Genomic DNA, 18,549 nt, shown 5'->3' with positions numbered 1-18,549 from the left:
GTCCGATAACTTCCGCATCACCCGTTAATCTTCCCCTAAAATTACCTTATCTGAAAACAGATAAAATAAATATTACTACACAAACATCTGTAAACTTTTTAGCTGTTATTTTAGATAAAAATTTCTCTTAGAAGACTCACATAAGCTCTCTGGAAATAAAAATTTAAACAAATATTGCAATAATGTATAAAGCAAAATCATTCTTAAACAGGTCTTTCAAAAATTTATATTTTTTTTTTATACATAGTTATTTAACTTACGGAAACATTGTATGGGCAAGCACAAATTACACAAAGTCGAAAAAAAGTTTTTTAAAACAAAAACATGCTTGCAGAATTGTATTTGGAGCAACAAGAATGTGCCTTGCGAGTTACTTCTAAGTAAGCTTGGATCATTAAACGTGTACAAAATTAATATATATTTAGTCTTACAATTCATGTATAAAATAAAACACGAACTATTTCTAACAATATTTAATCAATATTTTAGTTAAATAAGCCAAAAATACCAGATTTTCTGGAAACAATTTTGCAGCTCCAAAATTTTATCTAAAATATGTTCTTATTCTATTCAGTATCGGGGACCTTTTTTATGAAAAAGTTTTAAACAGATTGTTTATAATAAAAAACAAACACTTCCACAATTCAAAGCTAATTTAAAATATCATTTAGTAAATATGGATTTTAATATTCTAAATATTGCCAGTTTTTTTTAGAAGTTATCAAAATAAATTTATAATGATGCATTAACTCAAACAACTTTATAATGATGCATTAACTCAAACAACGTTAACGTGTTAACTACCAAAAAACTAAAAATAATAAGAAGATCAACTATTATTATTAAGAATATCGATGTCTTTATCATACTTTTTTAAAATGGTTTACTTTTGAAGATTTAGTCTAGAAGTTTAAAAAGTTTTATTTTTTTGTTTCATTTAATCTAAACATGCAGTATCTTTTTGTAAATTATCTTATATTTATTTTGTTTTTGACACTTTTATATTTTTTATGTTGTTGTGGATGGAATTTTATTCATTTTATTATAAAAACGAGAATACGAGGCAATATGTATATATATACATATATATATATATATATATATATATATATATATATATATATATATATATATATATATATATATATATATATATGTATGTGTGTATGTGTCATGTGCGTATGCGTGTATACACACATATATATTTATACATTTTATATCTTTCTTTACTAGGTTTACTTTTAATTTCTTAGTACTTTTTTGTTTCTTAACTTCTTATAATTGACGTTTGATAAAGATTTTTTATTATTTTACGAATTTGTAAAATACGATTGTAATGGGGCTCGGTGATAAGGCTAATTGATGCCTTCTTTTTGCTCCAGCCATTTCTTTTTGTTATATTTGTACGTTGTATATATTCTTAATGGTGAAATAAACGAAACTATTACTAAATAAAGTATAAACTTTCGTATACAAGTTCTCTAAAATAAGGTTACTTTTTCTTAAATAATTAATAATTAGAGTGAATGGCTTGTTTCAACCACATTATGAAAACCTTTTTTGGGATCAGGTTGTATTTTATCAATACAACATGGTCGCAAACACACTTTCATGTAGGAAGTAAAAACCTCATGACAGTAAAGATTTAATACAAGATTTTTATAAGTGAATAAAATTTTTACGTTAATTTTTTTCTCGGAAGTAAAAATTTATTTTTAACTAAAAACGTAGTAATAAAAATCTCATACTACACCATAATTTATTATATAGATAAATAAATCTCATATAGGTAAATAAAAATCATAGGGCTTGACTAAAGCGGCGAAATTTTCAATTATGTTGAAAAAATTTTATCTTTTGAAAACATGTTAACTTTCATATAGTTTTTAGTATTGGAAAAATCGAATTCAAGACAACATCATAATAAATAATTTTATTAATTCTCAATGGATATTAAAGGATATTTATGACGTCATTTTTATGACCTCATAAAGGATGTTGTAATTTTCAACCATTTTTACAGTATTGAATGATTAAAGTTAACAATTTAAGGTTACGGTTGCATAATGAAAGTTTTACCATGACGAATGGGCAACAAAATATCAGATTTTGATCATAAAAATACAATATAAATATTATTGACATTATTATTTTTTTTTTCAAAATAATTTTCACGCCTTAACGATAAAAATGAATTTTTTAATTCTTAATACTCTTTTTAAATATGAAACTATCCAAGCAAACACTCTATAGCGGAGTTTCAATTTTCCTATACATAATCAATGGACCTTTACATGTTTAAGCATTTTGTGCGAACCGCTGTAGTTTTGCTTATCGGTTGCTGAGTGGACCATTAGTGGCAGCTGCCAAAAGTGGTTAGCCAATGACTAGCTACTTTTAACATGTCTGAAAATTATCGGCTTGCCATTTATAGCGGCTGCAACAGTGGCCCACAAAGTAATCGATAAGCAAAACTCCAATAAACCGCTAAAAAATGCCAATATAGGTCCATTGCAAATCCACTAAAACAATGTTTGCTGGGTAGTAATTAGTTCAAAATATATATTTTTGAATTTATTTGACTTTGTTCAATTAACAACCACTCCGACAAAATTATTATTTTAATCAAAAATAATAAATAATAAAAACTTTTTCAACAAACCGTACAAAACAAAATTTTGGTGTCAAACTCTTAGCATTTGTTCTTTTAATACTTTATTTACATAACTAATACTTTAGTTGCTCCTTAACTTAAAAAACAAACGCGAAATTATTTTTTATTAAATTTGCCGGGGGGAGACAAATATTTCCGCCTCCAACTTGGCGGCCTCAGCCAGCTGGGAGGCAAAAGCCACTGGAGGCGGCCTCCAAACGATTTTCCTCCGAAATTTCATTTGGAGGCGGCCACTAACAACTTTTGCCTTTCTATTGGAGTCGACTTCTACGCACTAAAACGCACGTTGCACAGATGGCGCGCCTGTATATTTTAAACTGGCTTCAACAGCAACCATAGATTGGCAAACTATCACTATATGTTAAATATTATACGTATATTTACTAAACGTCTTCACATCTCAAAGTAATACGTTATTAGAATGATAAAAACATTACGCGTTATTAGAAGAAAATAGTTTAAATAATAATCAATATACATAAGTCAACACTTTTTAATTATAATTGGTTCTTTACTTCATTTTGCTTCAAATGTTTTCATCCTAAAACAAAAAATTTTAATTTACTTTTAAATAAACTTTAAGTTCTTTAATTTAAAATCAATTCCATTTTTATACTATTTTCCGTTATTTACTTTAACGTCAATTGTACAGAATGTATGTTTTTAAAACAATTGTTGCAGAAATAGAACCAAATCAATTTCTGCAAATATTATTGTGCAACAAAACCACAAAGATGTGTACAACATTTGTACAACTATTGGAAACCAATCTTTAATTACTCATTACATTGACATCAATTTTTCAATTTCAGAAATTTTTAGAATTTTTGAAATAAAGCTTGAAATCTGATGATGAATTAGTTTTATACTGTAAAAAGTATTTTTTTAAATGTTTATTTTTGTTGATTAAAAGGTCAGCAGCCGTATTCACTTCTCTCCGTCAAGCATAATAATGCTTTTGTCTGAAATTTCATAACAATATTTCTAAGTAAAGAAATGATGAAAACTTTATTTAAATTTGTTTAAATAAAACTAATACTAAAAAAAAAACATTTAAAAAATTATATTTTCAATGAATTATTTTAATAATGTAGTAAAAAGAACTTTTAACTTTCTGCTCCGTTAAGCTTAACGGAGAAATGAGAATACGGTCCCAGTTTGTGAGCATATGCACATGCATAAATATCTTCACATGTATGTATGAAAAAATTATATAAGAAACTCTAAAATAAACGTACTTTTATTAAAACATTTAGTTACTCTATTAATTGCGTTTATAAACCATAATGGTTGAGTCTTGTCCAACAAGCATTGGACCCAAATTTTTATCTGGAGTTGGCCAACATCGATTAGATTCTCCGTCTCGAGTATAGTTTATATCAGTTGTTGCACCAGTCCAACACTCACCCCAAAATTCAATACCAAAGTACTATAAAAAATTAATAGTTATAACTTATCAAAATTGTAAACAAAATTTAAGTTCAGACTCATTAAGTAGCAGAGGGGTTTATTTTATGAATATAATTTAAAAAAATATAACTCACGTACTTCAAACCCATTGTTTTGAGCATAAGAAGAACACAACATTGTTATATTTTTAAGGCTGGTTTTTTTATTGTTCCAGTCAATCAATGAACGGTAACTAACATATTTTGAAAAAGGTCGTTTTCCAGAGATAGATCCAAAGTCATTATAGCAACCAACTTTTGAGACTGGATTAAAATAAAAAAGTATATAACGCATAATTTTAACGCTTTTTTAGTATCGCAATATCGAATATTACCAACCTTTCAATACAACTTTAAGAAAAGAAAAAACAAAATAAAACTTACATGGGTGTTGTGATGAAACTAAATAAAATAAAATACTATGTTTAAGAAAAAAAATTATTTACGTCTGAAAAAAATTTAAAACTATTAAAAATTATTTTTATTATAGTTCTTATTATGGTTTTGTTCTAGCTTCTTTTTTTTTAATTATTGTGTATGAAATCAAGTATAAAAAAAACGAGAAGCGAAAACCAGGGCACGTTAACCCACGAGGTAGGTTAGCCTATTCGAGTTAATTCAAAGGCTAGACACTTTAACAAGCTGGAAATCTAAGTCAAGGTTGCTGGTAATTTAATTCTCTTTCCAAGAAAAGTCATATTTATCAGACTATATTTAAATCTGTAGGGCCGTTTTAACGATTCTTAATACACCAAAGTAAATTTTTAATAGATTGTTTAACGTGTTTTTGCTCACTGGCGTTTGACAGTACTCCAATAATTAAGTAAAAGCTCACAGTATAAGGATTATTTTAGTATATAATGGTTCACAATATTAATTCATGGTTCAACGAGAATATTTTTTGCACTCTAAACAGGTTGGCTTGATGCAAGCGGAGCACGTTGGTCGTGTGGGCAATTTTTCCCGTGGGTTTTTTTTACTAATTAGCTACATTTTTGACAGAAAACTGTTTTTGTTATAAAAAGTTTAAAACTTGTAAAATATACTAGATAAGAAGTAAACTTCATAAACAAATTGGCATTTGTTTTATTAGTTTTATAAGGGTTTAATACGTCGATAATAAGAAAATATTACTTGTAAACATAATATTTAAATTTGGATAAGTGTAGCTCTAACTTAGATTTACATATATTCAAACGTTATATATATATATATATATATATATATATATATATATATATATATATATATATATATGTATATATATATATATATATATATATATATATATATATATATATATATATATATATATATATATATGTATATATATATATATATATATATATATATATATATATATATATATATATATATATATATATATATATAGAAATATGTATATACATATATATATATATATATATATATATATATATATATATATATATATATATATATATATATGTATATATATATATATATATATATGTATATATGTATATATATATATATATATATATATATATATATATGTATATATATATTTATATATATATATATATATATATATATATATATATATATATATATATATATATATATATATATATGTATATATATATATATATATATATATATATATATATATATATATATATATATATATATATATATATATATATATATATATATATATATATATATGTAAATTATGTAAGTGTATTTTACAAATAGAGTGCTCAATGTTCTTAAAGCACAGAGCAATAATAAATAAGTAAAAAACACTTATCTAACTTTTTTCTTTAACTTGAAGTTTCACCATTGCTGGATCATCAGGAAGAGTTATTAAATCTCAAAAAAAATTCCATTTATAGAAAAAAATATTTTACAGGAAGTTATAAATTATTATAAAAAAAATTTTAATTACTACATTTTTTTTGTTTAACGGGAAGTTACAGAAAGCAATTATTAAATAAATTTCTTTGGAATGAGATTAGTTTAATTTCGTCATTTGTTTTTATAATTTTTTAAGAGGTTTTATTTTCGTGCCTACATTTAGACATTAATTCCGATTTTTTATTTAACTGAGAAATTATTTCAAATTTTTCTTGCAAACATAGCATACATTTTTTGGAAATGTTATTATAGGCAAGGGCAGATTTTATAATAGACCATTGTAAATTAAAATTTTTCTTATTTTCATTTGACGTTTAATATAACGTTTTTTCCATTCCCCCTCGGTTAAGCCAATATATTGTTTATCAGGGTTGTTTTGTGAGGAAACAATGCACTTGTAAATTACATTTTTCGAAACGCATTTTCCATTTAGAGGGCAGTCTATTTTTTGTTTACAATTACAATAATCAGTGTTTTTTTTCTTTTATATGTTCATTTTTATTAATTAACGAGTAGTTGTGGCCTTTTTATAATTCTTTCTAAATTTTTTGTACAACTATAACTTACTTTAATGGTATTTCTGTTAAAAATTTTATGTAATTTATTAGAGGGAGGAAAATGTTTGTCTACTAATTTTAGAAAAATTTTACCTATATTTGTTGAAACATTTTTGCTGTACGGGGGGTTGAACTAAATTATGTTTCTTTTTCTGTTACGCTTTTTTGCAATTTTCTTTTCAAATTTTAGCTCGAAATTTTGAAAGCCACTTTTTTTAAGGGCATCTTCATAAACGCGTTTAGAGGAGTTAAAAATATTTTCATTAGAAGAGTTTGGTTTAGCCTATTATTAATTGAAATTTGAATTTGTTTTAGAATTTGAGGGGGATGGTTCGAATTCACATTAATATACATTAATTTGTCATTAAGCTTTTTGTAGGGCTTATAGGAACTTTCTGAGAGGTTAAATGTGACATCAAGAAACTTCACAATTTTTAAATTTATGTTTATTTCAATTTGGAAGCCAATGTTTTTAAAAACTTTAATAATAACTTTTCTAATTTTATCGAGTTGTGGCCCTGATTTTTTTTGCCTTATTATTAACCCGTCGTCGCGATAAAGACCTAATTGATTAATTTGGATTATTTTAAATACCCTAGGTATTTAAAATATATAAACTTACAAATTCGCAAATTTCTGCTTCGTTGTAACTTCCCATTGTTACATCAAAGCTTCCTGTAAAATATTTTTTTCTATAAATTGAATTTTTTTGAGATTTAGTTACTCTTCTTGATGATTCAGCAATGGTGAAACTTCAAGTTAAAGAAAAAAGTTAGATAAGTATTTTTTACTTATTTATTATTGCTCTGTTCTTTAAGAACATTGAGCACTCTATTTGTAAAACACACTAACATAATTTACATATTAAGCTCCAAGTTTATACTTGTTGAGCACTCGTTAATTGCATTTTACGTAACCTAAACATGGAAACTAACAATTTTACTTATTCTCTCAAAATATATATATATATATATATATATATATATATATATATATATATATATATATATATATATATATATATATATATATATAATGAAAAAAGGTATGCCAAGCAAAAAAACAATAATTGAATTTTTGAAAATTAAAAAAAGATTTATTTCTATAAAATAAATATATATCATATAAATGATAATAAAGCACTAGAGGCTTTTCACTATTTTCATCAGTAGTGCTATGTTTAATGGTTTTATTAAGATTTTTATAACTGTAGAAAGTTAGATAATAGAAATTTTTAACTGCTATATTGTAACTATGAGTTACCATTGTAACATTTTTTAAAAGGAAGTCTCAGTTTAATGTGTCATGTTTATGTTTATGTAAATGACTTTCATATGACAACAAATATTTTTCACTTTTTAATTCAAGGAAAACAAAGAGTTGGAAAAAGTTTCTATAGTTTTATTGTGCAATCTCTGGCATTCAAATACAGGATTGTCAAATTGGTCTGTAGATTTTTCTGTTCTGCAACTGAAAATATGACCATTAGTACGGTTTCTTAAATTGTTTGTTTTTCCAGCGTAAGAAGATAAACCATTACACGATAAACACTTTAAATAATAAATAACATTTTAGTTATTACAAGTAATGCGACTTTTATTATTCCAAATAGTTCCATTGGACGTCTCAAACTTATCAACTTCTTGTGAATATAATTGGTAAATTTTACAGCGATTATCTTTACATTTGAATAAATCTGTTTTTTTAATAGATGAAAAAGAATGAAATTTTGAAGAAGTTAGTTGTCTAAATAAATTTGGTGGTTGTTTGTAGACTATTACTGAATGAATATTTGAAAAAACATCCTTGACCCTTTTTTGTTAAAATAGACTGGCAGTTTAAATTGCTATAAAATGTAGTAACCAAAGGAAAAACTTCTTTGGATCTTTTTAAAGGTGCTGGTCCTTGTAATTTGGCATTAAGAAATGTTTTTTCTATAATATTATCTGGGTAAAGACATTCTTTTAACCATAATTTTAGTTTTGTTAAATGTAGTTTTTCTATAGCATAATCCGAGGTAAAAACATGTAGGTAATAGTAGATATTTCCGTTTTTATTGTATTGTATACCTTAATCAACCGTAAAACTAATTGAATTATGTAATTCTTCCAGAAAACTTTTAAACTTTTAAGCGATGTCTAGATTTTTTGGCCATATGTTGAAACCATCATCAACACATCTAAAATAAAACTGTTCAATATTTTTATCTTCTTCTTTTGAAAAGTATTTAGGTAAGATTTTTGGAAAAAGCATAGTTTCTTTTAAAAATCCACTTGTAAGACATGCATAGTCTGGGACAAAATCTGTACCCATGACTGTACCTGTAATCTAGTGGTATACTTGGTCGTCAAAAATAAAATTATTGTTTCAATCTGCTATTAAGTCTTTCTGTTTTATTGAATCGATCTGCTATTAAGTCTTTCTGTTGTTCAATCCAGAATTGGAATGCTTTAAGACCTAGATTATGTAGAATACTTGTGTATAGATTAACAATGTCACATGTTAGTATTACACTGTCTGAATTAATATTTCTAGGGATTTTTCTTAAGAATTCCCAATCATCTTTTATATAAGTCTTTTGTTTTTTTACAATTGGAGATAACATTATGTGAAGAAATTGGCTTAAGTGTGATGTTGGTGAGCATAATTCAGCAACAATAGGTCGAGCTTTTAAATCTTTTAGAGGTTTCCTTTCTATAAACGGAGAAATAGATTCTTGAACCTTTTTAATTATTTCATTGCATTTACGAATTTTTGGAATAACGTAAAAAGTACTAGAATTAAATTCAAAATTTGTAATGAAGTCTATTTTTTTTTGTGTTAGACATTTATGTTTTGCAATCATTTTTGAAAGATTTTTGAAAACTCTTTTGTCTGAGTCAAAATTCGTTTTTTCATAAGTAGTTAAAGAAGATAGATGATCTTGATTAACAAGTTTATTTTATAGTATTTTGAGTCCATTACAATTAGAGTGTTACCTTTATCTGCTTTTTTAATAACAATTTCTTTCATTTCTTTAAGTTCTTTAAAGGCTATCCTTTCCTGCAATGAAATATTATCAAATGATTGAATTTTGACAGGATTCACTTGCTTAATTTTTGATATTATTTCATTAAGTTCAGATATATTCGTTTTAACATTAAATTTAGATTTCTTTTTTACTATACTAATATTATTATTTTGCAGTTCCTAGAATTTTTCTTTTAATCTAAGTTTTCTTGTAAACTGTCTAATGTCAGAGTTAATATGTAAATGATTTCTTTTAGTTGTTGGGCAGAATTTAGATCCTTTTTGACAGAATTTTTATTTGGGGAGTGGTCAGGTGTTTGGTGAATAATTTGATGACCTTAGGTTGTATTTTTTTGGAACTGTATTTATCCAGTTTTTTGAAGACAGAATTTCTGATGTGTTGTTATTATCAATAAAATTAATTGAGGAAAAACTCTTATGATGTTGTTTCTTTTATTTTTTTATTTTTTTATTTTTTCATCAAGGTTTTCAAGTTAATATTTAGACGATCTTTCTGGAAAGCAGAGTTTGTAGAGAATGTTATTTTTTGACCATTTTCTATCAATGCGACCTTTATCTTCAAGTTTACATTCTTCATATCTGAGTATCAGTTTTTCTTTTAGAGCTTCATTTTTTGTATTACTGTTTATAAATTTTTTCACTTCAGCATTTAAGTTATTTAATGATGTTAAAAAATTATCTCTTCGTATTGACAGAATTTCACATTCTGATTTGAGGCGCTGCAAATCATACTTTTTGATAGCATTTTCTTGTTCAGGTGAATTGAAATGAAAGTTATTGCTTCTAAACTTTTTAGGTATATAGAGTGGTTCTTGTTTTATACAATCGTGGCAAACATTTAGTAGATTTATGCATCTGGAGTGTTTGTAATAAAGATATTCATGTTTTTTAAGAGATTTAATAAAATACCTTTGATTTTGATCTTTAAATTTTTTGAATTATTTTTCAATGTCATGTTTTGAAAAATTTTGATACTGATAATTAGTTAAGCAATCTTTTTTTTAACTTAGTATAGTCTACAAGACCAATTTGACAGTCATGTATTTGAATGCCATAGACTGCACAATAAAACTATAGAAACTTTTTTCCAACTCTTTGTTTTCCTTGAATTAAAGTGTAGAAAATATTATTTGTCATATGAAAGTCATTTACATAAACAAAAACATGACACATTTAATTGAGACTTCCTTATAAAAAATATTTCAATGGTAACTCATAGTTACAATATAGCAAATAAATATTTCTATTATCATCTAACTTTCTACAGCTATAAAAATCTTGATGAAGCCATTAAACATAGCACTACTGATGAAAATAGTGAAAGGCCTCTTGTGCTTTATTATCATTTATATGATATATATTTATTTTATAGAAATAAATCTTTTTTCAAATTTCAAAAATTCAATTATTGTTTTTTTTGCTTGGCATACCTTTTTTCATTATATATATATATATATATATATATATATATATATATATATATATATATATATATATATATATATATATATATATATATATATATATATATATATATATATATATATATATATATATATATATTGTATTACATAAAAAATTAAACTTATTTTAATTTATATATGTAAATTTAGCGTTTACATACTAGTTATACTTACAAATATAAGTTTAATACTTTATACACTTAACTTTACGTGCTTAAATTTACACATAACATACAAATTTAATATGACATATAATATATAAATTATTAATAATTATAAGTAAATAATTAGTTAATATTTTCAAAAATATAAATGTAAAATGTAATTTTGTAAGTGTATAAATAAATTAAAAAATGTATTAATATATATAAAACATATGGAAAATTGTCTGAAGAAATAGTTTTATTGGCATTGATAGAAGTTACAAAATATAAAAGATCAATTAGATGAGTTAGTAGAGAGTTTAACATACCACGTTAAACTCTAGGAAAGTATTACAAATCCTCAAAGTTGTCTTCTACATCTAATGATTCAGTTCAAACTAAAGGAGAACTTTAATGATAAATGATTCCTTAAAATTCTAACAATGATAACATACTCGAGTTTGATTTTAATAAGCCTAACACAGCCCATAGGCCTGATAACGCAGCTATAGAGAGAGATTTCACCTAAATTAGATAAAAAAACAAGCACAAAGCTATAGGTTTACTTTGGCACAAGTTTAGTTATACCAAAAGATTTCAAGTATTTCTATTTTCTCAAATTGGTTTGGATATAGTTACTATAACTTATTTAATTATTTAATAAAACACTTAAATATAAAACACTCTTGTTTAAAAATTTGAATTTCTTTGAAACTGGGACAGTTTCAAAAAATTCAATGATTTTAATGTTTATGTCTAGTCGTAATATTTTATATTTCTTTAGTTATTTGAACTTAAGCAGGAAGTTTTGGTTAAAAAAATATCTAATAAATGCAAGTGATATTTACTTTCGTCTTTCTCCTAAAGAAGTTTGACGGTTTGTATACACAAATTCTGAATTCCTAACCCATGGTCAGAACTTCAAACTGCTGGTAGTAATTGGTTTTCCGAATAAATGAAAAAGCATTTAGTGCACAAGTTTTAATCAACAAAATGGCAATTTTTTTTTGACAAATTTTTCAAAGGTTAACTAACTGCTTCAGTAATTTGAAGCATTTATGAAACTGGAATCATAACAGTGCAGCAAAGTGATAATGGTGTTGCCGAGGTTTTTGCCAGATAGGTCGAGTAACATCAGCAGAAAAAAGAGCATTAGTGATTATGGCTTCGGCGATTAGTGTGATTGGCAATCACATACTTCCATATTTTTTCTTTCCCAGAGGTAATTAAAAATCTCACTTTAATCATGATGGACCGATAAGATATGATGGATCAACATATTCTTCAGGGTGGATGACATAGACAAATTTCTTAAATTTATAAAACAATTTTTTATCTATGTACGTTGTTCCAACAATTGGCCTTGCCTGATGTTAATTGACAACCACAGTTCTTATCTCATCTCAGCAGTACTTGACTTTTGTAATGTAAAAATGGTATCACACTTTTATCTTTTCTAGCACACTGTAGCCATAATTTACAACCAGTAGATGGAAGTGTTTGTGGTCCTTTTAAAAAGTTTGTGAACTCAGGATGTGATGCATGAGTTACGATAAATAAACGTCCATGGTAGTACCGTGCTCAACTTGTTTCTCTATGCAGCGACCTTTTTCGTCAAGGTTTGTGTTTTTGTTGTAACCACAACTAAGTATCCTCTAAGGCTGTAGTGGCCTTCATGGTCTTGGGGAGGTGAACTGAAATTAAAAATAAAACTAAAATATTTTGGTTTATATTGCTGGCTATATCAGTGGACAAGATCCTCCAGTTAAAGATACATCATTTTATTAGACCAGTTTGGAGATTATGTCAGAGAGATTAATCGTGCTGCTTTAAATTTATCTGATGATAACATTTGCCATTAGATATTTTATTCATAAACTAGATTTTATTATCTATACACATTTGTCTTCTCGCTTCTTTTTGATGATATCTGACTTTTATGGGTTTACCAATGTTTAAAAAAACATTGAGAATCCTTGCTATTGGTAACACATAATCTAGTACAACCTAATACGTAAACTCTAGCTTCAAACGCCACTGCTTTATATAAAGCTAGAGGTAGTGTTTTAATAAATAAAGGTAGAGGTGGTGTAGCCAATATACTCTTTTAAATACTATTACCATCTTTATTCTCCGTGATCCTTAAAGGAACCTAAGAAGAAAGTTTTAAAGGTTTTTTGCACAATAAAAAGTGAGATTTACTATATTATATCTAAAGAAATTTAGTTTAGATTTAATATAAAATTTTTTTTATTTGAGAGGTTAAACAAAAATCTTAATTTATGACTTATATATTACTAATTATTTATCAAAAATAGAAAACATTTTTTATCTGTAATAAGTTTTTTTACCGCTAACGTTGCTCTTGTTAACAGCACTTTTTAGGCTCAATAGTAATTTATCTTTTTAAATAATTAATTTTTAATTGTATTTTTTGGTATAGTAATAAAAGTAATGATATGATAGCATCACTCCAAAAACCAAATATGATGTGTAGTACAATTTCCATCTTTTTCAAGAGTTTCTATGGGAAAAGAAACTCACTTTTGCAATCCTGCTAGCTTAATTCAAAATTTCAAAATTCAAATTCAAAATTTTTTAAACAAGAAATTTTTAAAAGATTAAAATTTTCTTGTTCAAATAGAAAACTCAAATTCTCTTATTAAATTTTCTTATTAAATAATTCCTGCAAAAAACTTTCGTATATCCATAAAATGTTCTTGATATTGCTTTAAATAAAAAAAATTAAAAAAAAAAAAAAAATGGTATGAATGTGTTTTTCATTTTCTATTCGAAATTTCTTGATTAAGTAATTAGTGTTGTTTCAACTATTAAATATTTTGATTGTTGAGGAAATCGAATAATATATTTTTGAAATTCACTAATTCGACTAAAAGTCGATTTAGTCAAAGCATGGAAATAATTTTCTTTTTTTTTGAAACAAATCTATTAAAAATAAATAAGTAGTTTATCATTGCTTTCTACTTGTAATAGCATCTATTACAATTGTAAGACAATCTATTCCCAGACCCAAATGGTTTAGGAAAAAGTCATTTCAATGATATTTACAATGTGATTGTATAGATTAATGACATATAGATTTTGGAGCTTCGCAACTTAATTTTGTCCCATGGTCCCGAGCCAGCTTGGAGCAGCCTGTATAAAAATATTTATGAAAATCACAAGCATTGAGTAAACAAAAGAAAAAAAAATAATGAAATACATAATCGAATGTTTAATTAGGTATAAATAATGCTAACATGCTATGAATTAGATAAAACTTTAGGGGAGTAAATATAAAACTAGGTAAGGGGTCGTCCATAAATTACGTCAAGCTTCAGGGGGAAGGGAGGTTAGTGATTTTGTGACGATTCATACAGAACTTGGTTGAAGTCTAAAACGGTCAAAAAATGCGCGACATAATTTGTGGACGGCCACTAATAGTTATAACAGTACATTCTATTGTTCTAAATGAACAAATAACGGATTTAAAATGAAGGATTTAAAAGTTAAATTGATTAAAAAGATGTAAGGATTTAAGGATTTTTACTCGACTAAATCAACTTTTAGTCCATTAGTCGGAAGTCCTTAATCGATTAAATTGACTATTCGATTTAAATGACTATTCGATTTTGACTAGTCGATTTAGTCGAAGTCAGTAACAACACTAAAAAATATTTTTTTGTTTAAAGCTTTTTTTGTGTTAACAACATATAAGATATAAATAGAAACATATCTATTGCAAACTTTTGCAAGTAAATGTCTTTATTAAACATTTAATTGCAAAAGCATATTAGGTATATTTATTAGTTAAGTTTTGTGACTTAACTTTATGGTTGTTTTGATTTAAGTATATTTAGTGTAATATAATTTATCCATAATGCACATTACGCTAAATTTAGCTTTAGATTTGAAGAAAACTATTGCTCATGCATTTCGCTTATTTCGAGTCCTGCATTGCATATTAGCCTCACAAAGAGCAAATAAGCCTAATGAATTTTGCAGGGGGTAAAATTTGTCAGATAAAAAGTTACTTCATAAATAATTTTTATAAAAGATAAATTAAAATAATTAGATAGAGGAGTTGGCTTTTTATGTTTAATATTTTTAAGTACTTTAGTTATGTTTTAAGTTATTAGAAAATTGACTCAATCACAGATAGTGCATGGCATCTCATGCGCTATCTGTGATTGAGTCAAGTTTTCTAATAACTAATAATGTTGTTGTCTCAGTCCCGCTAATTAATTCCAAGTCATATCATAAAACTATTTGTGCGGCCTTGACAACGCACACCAAATACACCAACAAGTACAACATGACACTGATAATTCTCTGACATTTAACAATTGTTGAGAAAATCAGATTCTTTGAGAGCTATACAGAGATCCGAAATATTATTACCAGCCAGTCTCAGAACTACTAAACTGAGTTTTACAACTTTCATAGCCACTATCATAGAGACATGATCAAAAATCTATGAGTAGAGTCAAGAAGATCCACCATTCTTCATCCTAGCAGGAAACAATATAATACAAGTTTACTTCTACACTAGCCTAATTAATGAAGAAGAGCTTCGAGGCTGGCCGACAGAACTATTCTGCTCACCCCTTAAGTCTTTGCCTAGAAGGCCTTCTACAAAACAGAGCTGGATGCAGTTAAAATTTGCCTATGATAAGTCCCAAACGTTTTCTATGGGGTTCAGATCCGGGCTATAACCCGGCCAATCCAACAGAGGAATATTTTGCTCTGCCAAAAAAGCTTTGATAGATCGAACTGTATGGCAGGGAGCTCCATCATACATAAAAGTGAATGGTTCCTCATTTGGAAACCATTCTTGGAGCTGCGGAATCAACCGATTTTGCAAAACATTTTTGTACTCATCACTTTTGTAGGGTGCTTCACAGTCTGAACAACACAGTCAGGATGAAATTTTTCTCCGTGACGACAATACACAAACTGAGCTTTGTTCTGCAAAATTTTAAATGTGCTTTCATCACTTTAGCAGACCAGTCAAAAATAGCAACAAAACACTAAACATTTGTGCTGGTCTTCTGTCATGATAGAAAAAGGTTAAACGCGTTTTTGTGAAGAAATTGTGAAGAAATTGAAACAACTTACCGATCTCCAGAAGTCCAGATCTTTATAACGGAACTGTTTAACCCACGTCAGACGCTATGCTTTTATTGCTGGTGTTAACTTGAGCTTCCTGGCAGGGCGGCAGGCCTTAAAATCTAAATCTATTAATATTCTTCAAACAGTGCGTTCAGAAGCATTCACATTAACACCTTGGAGCTGCGATGTTATCAGTATTGTGGTAGCAAATCTGTTTTCAAGGCAAATTTTCTTTAAAGATCTTTCTGCCCTTGGAGTGAAAATAGGCTTCTGCTGCATTTTGTCTTTCGTTTTGAGATCGATTCTTCCCCTGACTCAATTTTCTTTTTAATGCATCGTATACTAGCTTCAGATATCTCGAACCTTTGTGATCTTTTGCGATTTGAAAGTACTTTAGCATTCACAAGGGCCTTTATTTCAGCTTTTTTGCGTGGTGTAAGATCGGCTTTTTACCCATGCTTAAAGTGTTCAAACTTATTATTATTTATAAACATTGCACACAAAATAAACAGTATATGTGCGTAATATGTACTGTAAAACTGCTAAATAAACAAACACTTCAGATAAACACGTCCACAACTAAAGCCACCGCGAAAGCGACTGGAGCAGCTTTCGACTCTTACGCGTTAATGTACTAATTGACTCACACTGTAATACCATATATGGAAAATACATAAAAACACGAATCATGTAATAAATTTCCTACATAAAAATCCATCACATCCATGTTTAAATGTGAATGTACTGCATATAAACTGGTATAATGCGATAAATTTTTAAAAAACTTGAGTGCGTCTAATAATTTGGCCAGGGACTGTATACATATATATATATATATATATATATATATATATATATATATATATATATATATATATATATATATATATATATATATATATATGTATACAGTTCCTATCATATATATATATATATATATATATATATATATATATATATATATATATATATATATATATATAATATATATATATATATATATATATAACCTACTTTAGTGTGACGTATACTTTACAAGGTATTTGTAAAATTGTTTGTTTATAGTTATTTTTATTAGGTTCCAATGATAAGATCTAAGTGATTTTTATTCGGAAACCTAATTTACACTTTTTATATTTTTTAAATCACGCTTTGTATATTTTTGTAAAGGACTTTTATTAGTTTATTTTATTGTCTCACGGCATTGTAAACTGGAAAAGTATATATAGATTTATTATAATTTTTTTCATTTTGTAGTTTTGTGTGCGTATTTCAAGCTTTTGTAGATCTAACTATGTGACAAACTATAAATAAAAATAAATGTTTTCAATAACACCTGAACGACAATTTTTTGATGGGTCACTCCATCCATTCCTGCAGATAATAGTTCCGTTTTTATCACAAGTATAATGTCCGTTGATATCGTCGTCATGTTCCACGCATGGCTTTTCAACACAATCAGACGGTTTAACGTTGTCATCACAGTTTAATAAACTAAATACAAATGTTCAAAATTAGATTTTTAAAATTAACGTCGTTCCATGACTTTATTACTAAAATATTTTTTTAGCTTGTTTTTACTTCATATAACACTCGTCAATAATGACGTAAGTATTCAAACGTTAATGGCGGCACCCAACTAAAAATAAGAGAGTTTTATGAAAGAAAAAAAATTAATTTTAGGATTTTGTTCTATAAAAGTTCTATAAAAACTGAGCCATTTAAAAAATTTAATCTAAAAAATGCAATGAATTTTGGTTTAATTACGTTTAGAAGATATTAAAAAAAAAGCTTATCCCTCGCAACGCCTTTACAACCATCAACGTTTAAGTTTTTAAGAAAAGTAAAACACCATGCAAATTTGTATAAGGTTTAGTGTTAGATGCAGACTTTTTTTACCGTTTTAACTTTAAAATTTAACTTTGAGAACAAGGTTAGTATTTTTTTGTAGTATTCATAAAAAGGTTTTAAAAAATCATAAAATGCGCAGACCTAAAAATCTTTTATCTGTTCTTACGCATGCGCTTTAAATGCAAGCGCTTTAAAACCTTATTTTGAATGTTTTTAAAATCACAATTTTATTTTGTTTACATAATGCTTATCTAGGAAATTTTATGAAATTTGTTTATACAATCTTTTCAGTTAATCTTAAAATTCAAATAAGTGAAGATAGTTCTTTTGATTTGGAATAATTATTATGTAATCTTTTTTTCCATACTTTTT

General features: G+C 26.4%; 1 protein-coding gene across 1 annotated transcript in view; it reads right to left on the bottom strand.

The window, feature by feature from the left end:
• Positions 1-3,114: 3,114 nt before the first annotated feature.
• The window catches only part of LOC105848164 (uncharacterized), a 54,341-nt gene continuing 38,906 nt past the window's right edge, over positions 3,115-18,549 (bottom strand). Inside the window, exons 4-8 of the mRNA XM_065820360.1 lie at positions 17,663-17,820; positions 4,507-4,524; positions 4,223-4,386; positions 3,913-4,103; positions 3,115-3,215 (exon numbers count right to left, since the gene is read on the bottom strand). Of these exons, the coding sequence (XP_065676432.1) occupies positions 3,939-4,103; positions 4,223-4,386; positions 4,507-4,524; positions 17,663-17,820 (505 nt within the window). The 3' untranslated portion in view covers positions 3,115-3,215; positions 3,913-3,938. The remainder of the gene's footprint in view (positions 3,216-3,912; positions 4,104-4,222; positions 4,387-4,506; positions 4,525-17,662; positions 17,821-18,549) is intronic.

This window comes from Hydra vulgaris, chromosome 15 (assembly GCF_038396675.1).
Source record: "Hydra vulgaris chromosome 15, alternate assembly HydraT2T_AEP".
NCBI classification, from domain to species: domain Eukaryota; kingdom Metazoa; phylum Cnidaria; class Hydrozoa; order Anthoathecata; family Hydridae; genus Hydra; species Hydra vulgaris.
The sequence above is the reverse complement of the archived record's forward strand: the minus strand, read 5'-3'. Positions and strand labels throughout refer to the sequence as shown.